This window comes from Drosophila innubila (genome assembly GCF_004354385.1).
Source record: "Drosophila innubila isolate TH190305 chromosome 3L unlocalized genomic scaffold, UK_Dinn_1.0 0_D_3L, whole genome shotgun sequence".
Taxonomy (NCBI): Eukaryota; Metazoa; Arthropoda; class Insecta; order Diptera; family Drosophilidae; genus Drosophila; species Drosophila innubila.
In genome coordinates, this window is record NW_022995376.1 from 19,571,828 (window position 1) to 19,587,000 (window position 15,173).

General features: G+C 37.9%; 1 protein-coding gene across 4 annotated transcripts in view; it reads left to right on the forward strand.

Moving 5' to 3' along the window:
* LOC117788435 (ecdysone-induced protein 75B, isoforms C/D) overlaps window positions 1-15,173 on the forward strand; it is a 98,758-nt gene that overhangs the window by 80,470 nt on the left and 3,115 nt on the right. For 3 of the 4 annotated variants that reach the window (XM_034627202.1, XM_034627204.1, XM_034627203.1), the window contains one exon: window positions 10,456-10,694. In XM_034627202.1, coding sequence (XP_034483093.1) covers window positions 10,456-10,694 — 239 coding nt within the window. Of the gene's footprint in view, window positions 1-7,997; window positions 8,396-10,455; window positions 10,695-15,173 lie in introns of those variants that run through there. The other variant, XM_034627205.1, reaches the window with a different exon arrangement.

The following is a 15,173-nucleotide window of genomic DNA, read 5'->3' on the forward strand; positions in this document are numbered from 1 at the left end:
CACACATATGTAAATTAATTTAAACAAATTTCCAATGGGAACAGCAGCCGCAACAACAACAACAACTGTGCGCCATTTCGAAATTGTGCCAAAGTTGAATGAACGCACTTAACCTAAATACAGCCAGCAATGAAATATGCCGCCGTCTTCCTCTCTCCCGCTCCCACTCACACTCACACTCACACTCGCACTTGCTCTCTCATTTGCTCTCTGTGTGCATTTTGGCTTTATTAAATTTTGTAATAATTTGTTAAAATTAAACGCAAGCCCGGAACATTTTGAACAGGAAATGCCCAACGCTCGTATCGATTATGAAAGCAAACAAAATATAAATGAGACAGACAGAGAGAGCGAGAGAGAGACAGAGTTAGACAGAGAGACACACACACTCAACGTTCATTGACTTTTAGCGGTCTCTTCTTCTGCTGCTCTTTAATGGCGGCCATGTTGCTGTCGAAAACGAAAGTGGTTCAAGCTGCGTGCTTATGGAGCAGAGAAAGAGACAGAAAAGAAAGAGCGAGAGCTGACGCGACGACGCGACGTTTCAGTTGCTGCTTTGTACGCAGCACGCAGGCGCAGCGTGTGTTAAATAATACATATATGTATGTACATATGTATTGTTATTATTATGTTGTAATTGATGAATTAGTTTTGTGGCACAAACGGGAGAAATGCAGAGCAACAATAAAAGCTCATAAATATACATTTCATAGTACTTCAGATACTATCGTTAGATTAATTAACAATTGGCAAATCCTTGAACTAGTTCTACACAATAAACTAATGCCAAAAATAAGCGATGAGAATCCCAAAAAATAGAAAAAAAACCAACAAAAATCTCAATAAACGACCGCCATCAAAATAAACAGCAGCGAACTCGAACTCGGCAACAGCTACAAATAATACAGAAAAAAAAGCAACAAAATTCGAATTGTTTATAATAAAAATGACCGTGTGCTATTTAAGCTCAGTCGCAGTCGCTGTCGCCGTCGCTGCCAGCGTTGACGTTGCCTGCGCTGCATTGGCTTGCCTTATCTTTCAAGGAAAATTAAATGTACCCACACATATGTACACACAAACAAACATTCACATGTGGGCTGTTGTCGAATATTTTACAGTTACGTGACCTAGAAATTGTTGCTGTCGCAAATGTTGAATTTATACATATATCACATTTAGTACAACTACATTATAATATGCAAAGACTTTCACTTTTGCCGCTGGCCATTTCGAAACACTTTCTTTTTGCGGCTTTCATAATTTCTTTTCATGCATGCATACATACATATGTGTGTAGTAATATTATTAGGCGCCATTTTGTTTGTGTGTTTGTGTTTGCCTATTGCAAAGACACGAAAATAAACGCAAGACGCCGTCAAACGAAAATGAAAACGAAACCGAAATTTAGCGCACACACACACACACACAGACTCAGACACACGCAAGCACACTCGCTCATGGATAGAGCGCCCCCCAAAAAAACATAGAAAGAAAGAAAGAAAGAAAAAAAAGTAACAACAATAAGCATACACGAGCCAAGCGACACCCGCTCTTTACTCTCCACTCTTCAGTCTCCTCCGCTCTCAGTTGCTCTCTCCCCCACAAAGCATTCAGCCTCAACAGCAGCGCTCAGTTCATTGACCGACGAAACTGGGTCAACCAAAGCAGCGACGTCGCTGAGCAGCTGAGCCGCAGCAGCAGCAGCAGTGAAGGTGCTTGAGTGTGAGTGTGAGTGTGTCTGTAAGTTAACTTGATAGTAAACAAGCATTTTTACTCATTTCGTCGTCCCGCTGCTCATTTTGCATTTGCTTTTTTTTATTTTATTTTATTTTATATTTTTTCATTTCGTTTTATTTTAGTTGTCGCACAGCAGGCATAGAAATGTTTGCAGTTACTTTTTGTAGACATTTTTTTGTATTTTATTAGTTTTCACATGCATGCAGCATGTTTATTTTAATTGAAATGAACTTAAATTAGCGCGAGGTTAAGCAAATTGAAAGTAAATATGCATTGAAATCAAAAAAATAAATAAAAAGAGCAAAGACAAAAGAGCAAATTTATTTAGTTATGTTGCACTTATGATCATTGCTCTTTAGAAGCACAACAGTATGAGTATGAGTATTTGTATGTGTCATTTATAAGAGAGCAACTAAATTATGAACAGCAAATGTTATTTCAAAGAATTAGATTGAAAAATACATTCAGCTGCTGCGAGTTAAGTAAATATATTTGTATCTGAAAACTAAAATCAAGAAGTAATTAAAAATAAATTCAGCTGTTTGCATTAAGTAAATATTTTTGTATCTCAAACTTAAATCAAGCAACAACTAATAAAAATTATATACAATTATCTATGTACATAAAAATAATCAGACAATTGTCAATTAACGTAGGCAAAATGTGTGTGTGTGTGTGTGTGTGTGTATATGTATGTATGTACATATGTGTGCACATGAGCAGCAACTACAAAAAACAGTAGCAATGACGCTGTTGTTGTAGCTTTTGTTGTTGTCGCAATCATTATTATTTTGAGGCTACACACACACATGCAACAACAACTTGCATGTAGATTTCGCCTTGCCGACGTCGTTGTTGCTGTTGTTGTTATTGTTGCTGCTGCTGCGAGTGTTTTGAACTTTATTCAGGTCAATTACAAATACATTAAAATGCCAGTGCTACACAAACACAGACTCACACAAACACACACACACATATGTGAGTCGAGGTGTTGACTAAAATAATATTGGAGGCTACTGCCACAACAACAAGAACAACAATGATTGGCCTGGGGTCACATTGGATTATATTGAAATGGGTGTATAATGGGAGGGGGAGGGGGAGGTCTATAGGTTCAATCGGAGCACTTGAGGAGCCCTGGTTGCGAGGGGTCAAAGCTTCAAGTACAAAATACTAATAATCATGATGATGATGATGATGATGACGATGATAATGAGGAATGCAATGAGATAAATGTGGGAGAGGTTTGTTCTCAATGCAATTACAAATTCAGTTGACTAAGGCTGTGTGTCTAGGTGTGTGTATCTAAGGTGTGAGCTTGGCTAGAAGGTTAATGCATGCAGTAGATACATAGATACACTTTGTAGATACATTTGTACTTCAGTATTATTATACAATAATTGGTTGTGCTTCTCGCTCTCATAAGTGAAATCATTAAACGCGTGACACGCATCATCAAAACAATTTCAAGCAGCGCTGCTTTTGCTCTGCCTCGGTCGCTGTCGCTGCTTCTGTTACATAAAGACGCTTCACCTGCCTTACAAATAGTAGTTGTTGCTATTTGGCTTAACGGTGAAATTGCAAAGAAATGAGCGCCAAACAAAACTGTCGAAAGCAACAACAGCAGCAGCAGCAACGTAACAAACTTGTTTTACACGACGTTGACGTTGACGTTGACGTCGCCTACTACGCAAGCTGAACCTTCAAAAGGTTCATTTACCTCGTTGAACGAACGTCAAACGAGCGCCAATCCCACGAGCACAAACACGAAACGAAACGAACGCCACATAACAGAGAGAGAGAGAGAGAGACATAGACGGGCAGCAGCAGCAGCAGAAAAATGTACTTTCGCTTTTTCAATGCCTCGGCAGCAAACTAGTTTCAAGCTCCAAGTGGAGCCGAGTCCGAACCACAGCCAACATTGCTGCAATGCCTGCGCCGACGGCGACATCAGCAGCGGCAGCGGCATAGGCATCAGCGTTTTGGGGCACAGTTAAACGACCGACACACGCTGGAGAGTTCAACGACTCTTGTAAAATTTCTCGAAGGTTTCGCATTGCAACATCAGCGTCGACGTCAGCGTCGCAACTTGTTCGACTGCATTTGCATAGGCTCACTCTCCCACTCTCTGGCGCGCTCTCTCGCTCAGTCTCTTGTGCATGCAAACTTGCACACCTACAGACCTAGTGTAATGCATGCTCTCTTGTGCTCTCGCTCTCTTGTGCTGAATGCTGTTCATTGCACTCGGCCTCATTTTGGACTGCGCGCTGCGCTTTTTCTTGTTGCAATTTTTTGTTTTTGCACGATGACGACGACTGAGCGAACAGAACGAATGAGCAAGCGAGTGAGTGAGTGAGTGAATAAGTCAATGAGTGAGTGAGTGAGCAGGCATTTGTCGCCTTTGTTGGCGAGTGCAGCGACTTTTATTTGGGTCAGGCACGGTCATTCGCCTCAGTTGCAGCGCTGCTGCTGCGTTTGAGTTCGCATTCGCATTCGCATTGCAATCGCAATTTGCAATTGGCGGTTGCCTTGGCGCGCATTTATTTGAAAATAATTATGAATTCAAAAAAAAAAAAATACAAAATTAGTTTATTTGGCATTCCCTTGATGTATTTCATATGCATTTTATATAGTATAGCAATTTAATTTAGCCAGACAGTTGCTTAAAATTTCCCTCAAGTTAATAAGCTTCCCTCCCGCCCTTACACACCATACAAAACAAAACATTACGTAGCCGACGCATTGCACAAAAAAATACATAAATAAAATAAAAGAAGAAAAAGAAATGATTGCTTGTCTCTTTTGTTGTCGAGGTTTGCCTTTGTTTCTGTTTCGGTTTATTGATGAAATTAAAAGAATGTACATACATACATACATACATGAATACATACGGACAATTGATGAGCGTGACCTTTTTATGTGATGTGAAATTAATAATTGTAATACTCGTATATGGCACAGGGTCCCCAATGAACGATTTCATTATTATTATTGTATTATTGGCTGTGTTGCCTTCGTTGTCTGACCTCCCTCCTGTGCGTCCTCCATGTTTCATTGAGAGCTTATTTTTTCGTGACCCACTAATTAAAATACACATTAAAAATAGGCGCTTTTTTATTTATTTTGTTTTTTGGTTTTTCAAAACACAACAACAATGCTTTCTTTTGTCACAGCCAGTTCGATTCCAAGAAATACATTGTAACAAACACTTATGATGTCTTTATTTAGTTTTTTTTCTGCTGTTGTTATCTGTTTCTCTCGGTTTTTATTGCTTTCTTCTTCTTGTTTTTACTCAACTTACGTCTTTCCGCATTTCTCGATCATTTTGTAAACAACTTACGCAACAAAAACAAAAAATTGTGTCGCTTTTACGTAAAAAAACGCTGTGAATCACCAAAGTAACAAACAAAAGTAGGCCTACCTCTCCCTCTCTCTGTCTCTCTCTTTCTATCTTATCCTCTTCTGCTTTTTTCATTAGCCAATTCATTAGCCGGTGCATTGAACTTTGCTTTGACGCTTGACTCATAAAACCAAGAGAAAACATAAACAAATGTTTTTTTATGTGCCTTAGTTGTTGTTGCTGCTTCTTCTTTCTTTCTTCTTTCTTTCTCACTTCTTCTCGAACAACAATTAGCGCCTGCCGTAATACGGGAAGCCATTACTTCAGTCAAGTCGTAACAATCATAATAATAGAAATAATAATAATAATAATAACAATGCAAACACAATTGCTATTCAATTTGCTATTTCAATGCCCTGAAAAATGATTAGAGAGAAAGCAGCGAGTGACAACAAGCTCGACAATTGCTCGGCAAATTGTTTCGCTGTCAAAACTGTCAAAAGTGTCAATGCATTTGAGGTTAGAGTCGATACGAGTTGAGAGTGAAAGTGAAATGTTGTTGAAAACTTGTTAATTGGCTTTTAATTGTTCGAAAATATGATGAGCTTGTTATTATGACATATTTTCGAACTGGTTTCATTTCTTTTTGTAATTTCTATAAACAATTGATATCGAGTTGTGCGATAAGTGATAGATCTAACTATGAAAAGAGATCTATCTAAGTCGAATATTTCAGTGATATTTAGTAAAAGATACTCTACTTTATAAGTATCTGTTTGGAATATTCCAGTATCTTTCGTACAATTTTATTATGTAACGCGTTCCCCATCTTCTGTATTTGTTTCCCAACAAGTTTATAGGCCTATTTACTACCTGCTTGGCCAACATTGTAGTTGTTGTTGTTGCCTGTTTGTCTTCCCCAATATTTCCACATTTCTACACTTTCACTTTTACTTTCGTGCGTACAAATGTGAGGCAATGACGTTGAATCAACAACAACAACAACAACAATAAAAAATGCCAACAACATTATTATTATTAAATTGGTTTTGTTTTTTCCTCTGTTTTTGGTGGCTTTCGTTGTTGTCGCCATTGTTTGGCTTTTGGCCTCATTTCGTACCTAAAGTTCGATGACCGTCGACTGTCCGTCCGTCCGTCTGTCCGTCCGTCCGTCTGTCAGTCTGTTAGTGGCTCCTTCAAGTGGTTTCGATGACGTTTTTAAGTTTGAAAACGGGCATTAGTTTGCATACAATTTGAATAATCAAATTGCTCTCTTATGACTCAAAAAATAAATCAACTGACTCAGCAAACGAGTCGCGCGAGTTGACCTCAATAATATGTATTTTTGAGATACGCGTCGAGTATCTTGTATCTCGAATTTGATTTTATATCTATGTTTGATGTGTGTAACTGTCCTTGACAAAGCGATTACAACTAGTTGCACCCATTGCAGTACAAATAACTACAACTTAGCACTCACTAAATGACTCAACGTCTATCTATCTCGCTCTTTTGCATAGACGGGGCCAGTGCAGTCATAAAACATAAACGAGCGTTAAATCGTAAATGACAAAAATTGTGTTTTAACGACACTCTAAACAAATCTCATTACAAATGCAAATGCAAATGTGACAGCCTCCAAATTCTCAAGTTTCCAGCCTCCAATTTGTGATCCGCTTTTGCTCGCTACAAATAGTGCTACAAATGTTGCTGAAAAGCTCTCGAAGAGCTTTTGGCTCTCTTAAGTTACGCGCGAAACTCAACACACTGCTGTGTGGTGTGTTGAAAAGCTCTGTCAGTTAAAGAGCTTTACAAGAGAGCAGCCACTTAAGAGTTGTGCTCTTTGCTTTGGTACTCTTAAAGCGGTATAGTTTTTTTTTTTTTTGCTATTTGTTTTTGGCGCCACGAGCATTGAACTTTTGTGGCCGCAGATAAGATAAAAAGATAAAGAGCTGTGGATAGAGCGTGTGTTGCAAGCTTATCAGTGCTTGAACTTGCGCTTGGGTTTAATGTGCTTAATGATGACTGTTAATGTGTTTAATCATCTCTGCAATTACAAATGTACAAGTGTAAATAAATAATTTATTATTTTTTGCATTGCAATATATTTATAATATTTGTTGTATTGCTGTGTTTTTTATTAACTCGGCTCTGTTTTGTGCATATCACAATTTAATCAGAGCTGCTTTCAATTACTCACAGAGCTTTATCACAACTGCTTTGACTGCTGGCTCTCTTACGTGCGCTCTCGCTGTTGCTCTCTTTGTTTCGTTTGCCGCTCTTTGGCACTTTGCGTTGGTCGTTGCCTCTACGGCTTTTTTACGCGGCAGCAGCGACGCGACGTCGCGACGTCGGCGTTTTTCAGTTTCTGTTGTCGTTGCTGTTTCGGTTTCGGTTGCTGTTTTGTGTTTCTGTTGTTGCTCGACTGCTCAGGCCGCTTTAGTCTCAGTCTCGGTCTCAGTCTTGCTGCTTGCTACCTTTGGGGTATATTCGTAACGTGCTTTTGCTTTTACAGTTAGTCGCGTTCGAGACCTTGTCGAGTTTTGTCATGTTAGCGAATTATTTGAAAATCAACAGAAAGCAAACTAAACTATACTACGATTTCTGTGTTTCAACAACAAATAATACTAATTAATATTTACAAAACACAACAACAAGCATTACAAACAATTTAAATATATACACAAATATTACAATTCCTAATGTGCAACTGTTGTTAATGTGAAGATAAATCGACCAGTCTCTTAACTCAAGCTACAGTTCCAGAACCCTACACACGTTTCTTGGATTACGCGGTAAAAAACCTAAGCAACAAAAATAGCATAAAGTTAAACCCAAAACATAATTTAAACAAAAAATGAGCAATTCCAAAAATTATTACTAAATATTTACAACAAATTTAAAAATTTAAACAAAAGCAAAGAAAGTTCCTGCATTGATAACAAAAATATATTTAGAAAACATAAAGTGCAAATATTAAAAAAAAGAAAATTATTTAAAATATTGTACAACATAAAAGCAAACAGAAGAAAATATTGTTGTATATTATCTGTTAAAAAGGAAAGAAAAGAAAAAACCAAAGTTGAAATTGTGTGTGCCAAAAGAAACCAAATGAAAGTTTAATTAAAAATTGGAAAATGCAATAAAGAGAATTTTGGAATCTCTCAGTGTATGTGTGTGCATATATGTGTGCCAACAATTAAACTAAATTAGCAACATAATAAAAGCAACAAAATACAAAAAACACACATAAAATGGGCGAAGAATTACCAATATTAAAAGGCATACTCAAAGGCAACGTTAACTATCACAATGCGCGTAAGTTGAAGTTGAAAAGTAAAAGATACAAATGCATTTGAAAGATACACAAACACAAACTCGCAACTCGCAACTCGCAACTCTCTCAAAACATGACACAAATTCTGCTCGCAGCGACTCGCTTTCAATTTCCAACAACAATTCGTAAAAGCTCCAATTTCTAACGCAGCAAAATGGGATGCTGCTGCTGCGCTGCGACTGCGCTGCGGCAGCGAGACTTGGACAACAACAAATAGAAATAACTAGACATACTTTTTACTTTGACAGCGACAGCAGCAAAGTTTTTTTTTGACTTTGATTTGCTTTTCGTTTTGTTTACCTTTTTGTTGTTGCTATTGCTGTTTCGTTTTCTTCTGCTAACGCTTTAAGCGCCATTGAAGTGTTGACCTCGTTTATACGCACAACAACAATAATAATAATAATCAGTTTGTTGTTGTTTTTTTTCTTCATCATTTTTGGTTTGCGGCCGCGGAAGAGCTTTAAACTTGAAATGAAACTTTAACAGCAGGCGTCGCAGTCGCAATCGCAGTCGCAGTCGCAGTCGACGTCGACGATCACTTGTACTGCTTTTGCTATTTTCTAAAAAGCAACAACAACAACAACAATAATTACAACAAGAAGTAGCGCTTCTGCTGCTCTCTGCATGTCTGACCAACTTTAAAGCGTTGAAAGTTGGCGCAGGCGTCGCTGTCTCGGTCGCCGTCGCCGTCGCCGTCGCTGTCGACGCTCTGTTGATTTGTTTGTTGTTGATATGTTGTGTTGCTTGCTCGCTCTAATTTCTACGCGCAGTCGCAGCAGCTGCGTTCATTTTCCATTTCGTTTGACCTGAATTTCGCTGCCTGGCAAGTGGGTCATTTATTCACTCGTTCAGTCAGTCAGTCAGTCAGTCTGACTTTTAGTGTGGCGATTTCTCGACAGCAACGGCGACGTCGACTGCGACTGCGGCTGCTGTGGAAAAAGTAGTAGAAAAATCTGCAAAGCGCCTCGTTTACTTTTTTTTTTTTATGTTTGTTGTTGTAGTTGTTTCACTTTTGTTACTGATTTTGTTGTTTAGTGTGCCAGTTTTATCCATGTGAGTGAAATTGTAGAAATTGCATTGCTTTTGACATTGAAAAGTTGGCCAAGAAACGAGTAGATATAAAGATAAATAGATAGATAGATAAAATAGATAGATACTTAGATAGATAATGAGATAAATATATAATTGGATAGATATTAAGATGTCTAGAAGATACTCTCATGTTAAAGTCCCAAAAGTTGGCCAAGAAATGAGTAGATATAAAGATAGATAGATAGATACTTAGAAAGATAGATTAATAGTTAGTTACTTGGATAGATACGTAGATGTCTATAGGATACTCTCGTGTTTCAGGCCCAAATGTTTGCCAATGTCTTTTAGGGCCAAGCTAATAAAATTGCTTTGCTTTTAACCCAGTTTGTGAAACTAGTTTAAACACTTTACACCTTTACAATTAGCGCCTACAACTTTTGGCCCAGTCGAAAAGTCAACGTTGATCTACAAAACGTGACCAGAAACGTGTCGCATTTCGGTCGCTCTTCGTTCTCTCTTCTCATGTCTCTGGCGAAATGTGAAAGTTCACCCACATACAAATTCGTTAGTGCAAATTAAAATCTACAAAATGAAGCAAGAAAGAAAAACAAAAAAAGAGAAAGTATAGCAAGTTTAAGAAGAACAAGTCGATAAAAATAAAATAAATGAAAAAATAAGAAAAAGAGTGGAACGACAGCTGAGAGTCAAGTCAGGCAATGACCCAGTTTAAAGGGACTCTCATCTGGTTGCAGTTGCAGTTGTTGTTGGTCATAAATTACAGTGCAGTGTGTATGACAACTTCCTGCGTGACAAACAGCAACAACAACAACAATTGCAGCAGCTGCTGTTGTTGTCAAGTCCTTGCACCTGCTCACTCAAGCGGCTATTAACCCCCTGAGACCCCCTTTTGAAATATATGTGCATATATTTAAGTATAAGTTGCGCTTACAAGGTCTATACTCATCTTCCTCTCTCTTCTCTCTCTCCCTCTCTCTCTATCTTCTTGCAGCTGTGCGCTTTGGTCGCGTGCCGAAGCGTGAGAAGGCGCGCATTTTGGCCGCCATGCAGCAGAGCACACAGAATCGTGGCCAACAGCGGGCACTTGCCACCGAATTGGATGATCAGCCACGCCTCCTGGCGGCCGTGCTGCGCGCCCATCTCGAGACATGCGAGTTCACCAAGGAGAAGGTCTCGGCCATGCGACAGCGTGCCCGAGAATGCCCATCGTACTCAATGCCAACCTTGCTGGTAAGTTCAGCCAAACAAACAATCTTAATCTTGAAGTTCTTAAATACGTATTTAGTTGGGCTTATAAACTAATATGGCTAAAGGTTGCTGTGTAGGCGAATGTCAAGCACATTTCCGGGCACATTTATTGGCATGCATAGATCAACAACAACAACAACAACAACTATAGTAGCGGCAATAATAACAGTAACAAACAACAACAAACTAGTTAGTGGCATGTTACTCATACGCCAAGGTGAACCTGTTTGCATGATTCTAAACCAGGAAATCAACGACATCGCACGTAGACGCGTCTACAACTAACCGACTGTCGATCTGTCCGTCTGTCCGTCTGTCTTCTGTCTTTACTGTTCTGCAATGCGGCAAAGAGACCTCCGATATGGTCAGAAATATATAACTTGGGCCATTGAAACGTTTTGGGTCAAGTTCTTGTTGCCCCTAAACACATTTTTTAACTTTGACAGCAACAAAAATTGTCAATGTCAGAAACTGAAAGACAAACAATGATAAATGAGTTGTAAATTCAGTGAATAACTCTGCTTACAACTGACGTCATGGTTAAAATATAACTAAATAGAAAATATACAATTTAAATGTAAAATATATATATGCGATGATCATAATTATTTTATATTTAATAAGTATTAATTTCTAATGACTTGAAAACTTTTACATTAATCACATTAAAATTATTTAAATATTTCAACATTTGAAATATAAAATATATAATTTAAATATAGAATATGATCACAAAAATGTTACTTAGAGGATCGCAGTAAAAATTCGCAAAAGTATTGTAGAATTATCAAAGTGCACGATAAGGAAACCGAAACCAAAAGCAATACGAGAAACGTGTTCCGACAACAACAAAAATTAAAATTTATAATTAAAAAAAAAAAAACATTTCTACAGCTCAAGGTCAAGCATAGCGTCATTATAAAAAAAAAAATACAAGTAAACACATAGAGAATACTACAGTAAGGGAGAGAGTGAGAGAGAGAGAAAGAGTGAGTGGAAAAAAGGATGATTAAGAATGAGTAGAAGCAGGGAGAATTGCAAAAGGGGAAAGACACATGTGGCGGCTGTTTAAATAAATTAAAATTAAATATTTAAACCAACAAAAAGCCTAATAACAAATGTATTTACAAAGGCAATAAATGGGAGGTAGGGGAAAAGCGGGAACTCTTTGTTTCTTGCAGTGTTTCTGTTATTTATTTCGGCTAATTATCAAGCAGTTGAGCTAATGAGAGCGTTGATAAGAGAAGGCAAATAGAGAAGGCGATAGTAAACAATGTATGGCCATTGTCAAAGTCAAGTGCAAGGCCAAAAGGCGACAGAGCGGCGCAGCAGCAGAGACAGTGTAAGCTTTTACAACACTGAGAGAAATTCCAAAAATGAGAGCGTAAAAGAATAAGTGAGTGACGTTTAACTGAGAGAGAGAGAGAGAGAGAGAGAGGGAACGATCAGCGCTATCGCCAAAAGAATAATTTGCACATGTCTGCAGCGTAGAATCAAAACACACACACACACACACTCAGACACACACACACACACACACACACACTCGAACACTCGCACGAGTCGCGAGACGACCTTGTGGCGAGTTATTTTTTAACCTTGGAATGAATGAAATGACTGTACAAATGTGTGTGTGTGTGCGTGTGTGTGTGTAGGTTCTTGCACATGTATTTGTTACGATTAGACAAATACAAATTATTTAGAACTGCTTATGTATAGTACTTTGTATATGCATAAACAACAATACATAATACTAATAATAAATATGTATGTATGTACATATAAGAAAGGAAAAATAAATGACGCAAAAAATAAATTATACACATGCAAATATGCAAATATATTTAGTACTCTTTAAATGTCATCAGTATGAGGAAGCAAATTCAAAGCAAATCAGACAGAAATAGAGAGAGCCAATTACAACAGCGATCATGACGAGAAAGAGAGAGAGGGAAAGAGAGCTGTAGAGGCTGCGCCAAGTAGAGCAATAGTGCAAGGGAGAGATGATGATAGAGTGAGAGAAAGAGAGAGAGAGAGAGACAGAGAAAGAGAGAGAGTGGCGATGGCGCAATTCATTTAATAGTCAGGTGGTTTTTTTTTTTTTAACATGCTTACTCGTAAATACTTATAAGGAAATAAATCGCATTCTATGCTAAATTCTATTGAGTTATGACGAGACGGAAGCGTTTAAGTTACAAGGTGAAAAGGGGTTTGTGGCAATCTGACAATGTGACAATCTGACAATGTGACAGGTGCAATTGATGCTTAAATTACACATGTACATATATTTATAAATGAATAATAAACTGCAAATGTAGTCGAAGACCTAAGTTGTCATGACTCTTCTCCAAGTAGGCTAAGATTTTTTATAAATTTTTGTCTACTTTCTATAAATAAATAAATAAATAAACTGCAAATTCTTCAGTGTTGATTAGACTTGAGTTTGTTTTTTTTATACATTTTTTTTTGGCTCTATCAGCTACAAGAATTCTAGGAATCATTTTGCCAGCCAACAAATTTAAATTGAAGGTCTTGTGATACGCAGGTCGAGCAGCAACAAAACAAGGGAAAAGGGGAACAACAACAGCAAGTGGAGAGCGGGGAAAGCGGGTCATACAAAAATACATTTCATAGAATTTAATACACACACACACACACACACACACTCACTCACTCACTCATTAGTAGATTTGCAAACTATTTCCGCTTTTGCGCAAATGAAACGAATAAAAAATTTCGAAAATATATATTTCTAAAATAAAACGGGCAAGAATAGAAACGAAATAAATCCCAAAGACGACGTCAAAGCGCCGGCAAAAAGTTGTAGAAAATAGAAAGAAATTTGTTATTGTAGTTTTTATTGTAGTTGTTGTTGTAGTTGTTGTTGTTGTGCCGGTTGTATGCCGGCGTATTGTTGTTGCTTTTGCTTGCACTTGACGAAGGCCAGCCAAGAAAGCAAAGCAAAGCAAAGAGAAGACTGAGTCGGGAAGAAAGACAAGGCAAGAACGTTGCCGGCATTTTGGGGCGAATAATTTTCAAGGTTAATCATACAAATTTAGACGAAAAACGAACACACACACACACACACACACATACGTGCAAACATGAAATGAAACATAATTTTATAACATTGAAAAGAGAGGTGTGGCGGAGATGGGGAGGGGGGGTAGAGTGGGAGCATGAGAGGGTGGTTTTTTTTGGTTGGGGGGACAGGCACGTTCGCGTTTGTCTGGCGCGTGCATGTAACTCAAAACCCGGAAAACAAAATGGCATAATAACATGAACAATGCTTGAAATAGACAAAACAGCGACAATGACAACGCCTGAGCAATAGGGTCAAAATCAGTAGCACCCCCTACCCCCTACCCCCGACATACACTCCTTTCGCCCTCACGAGCGAACACACGCGCAACAACAACAACGACAACGACAACAACTACAATCCGGAACCTTGAACTCTGGTTCGTCGACCTTGGTGATAATGTCAGCGACAGGCGATGAAAGCACACAAACAACAAGAACAGTTATAGAAAGGGACAGAGAGAGAGAGAGATAGAGAGAGAGGGAGAGCAAAACCGCCCCTAGAAACTAAAAACAAGCTGTCACCAGCTAAGCTTTTGTAGTGTAATTGTAATAAAAAGCTTCCAGCGACGAGGAAGTGCGACGTTAGGCAAGAGCGAGAGAGAGCAAAGTAGTTCAGGGTTGAGGGATGGAGGGTGAGTAAGTGTGAGTGAGCGTGAGTGAATGTGCCTGTATATGTATGTGTGTGGGAGTGTGCGGAAGTACAAATAGTAGTTGTGATTATTGATTGCAGTGCGAGGGAAAGAGATGGAGAGAGACAGGTACAGGCAGTTCGGTGACCTTCGCGTGAATAGAACGCATATAAATATTTGATGACGCGGCAATGGGGAGGGGAATGCAACAGTTTTGTGGCAGCCTTACACTAAATCAGTTACTATTATAGTAAATATAATTAATATACCAAAAGCTGTTAATATTAAGATCATAAACATTATCAGTACCATTGCCATTGTCATTTTCATTTTCATTATTATTATACTTTTCACTTTCGGTATGATTATGAATATTATTTTTATTGTACTTTTCATTATCATTATTATTTATATTTAAATTATGCTTTTCATTATCATTAGCATTAGCAATATCATAATCGTTATAAGTGTCATTATCAGTATCATTGTCATATTCATTATTATTATACTTTTCATTATTAAAAGCATTATCATTATCATTATTAGTATCCGTGTCATTGTCATTGTCATTATCAGTATACTTTTCATTATCATTATCAGTATCATTGTCCTTGTCATTTTCATTATTATTATACTTTTCATTATCATTAGCATTATCATTATCATTATCATTAGCAATTTCTTTTTCTAGTATCAGTGTTATTATCATTATCAGGATCATTGTGATTGTTATTTTCATTATTATTAT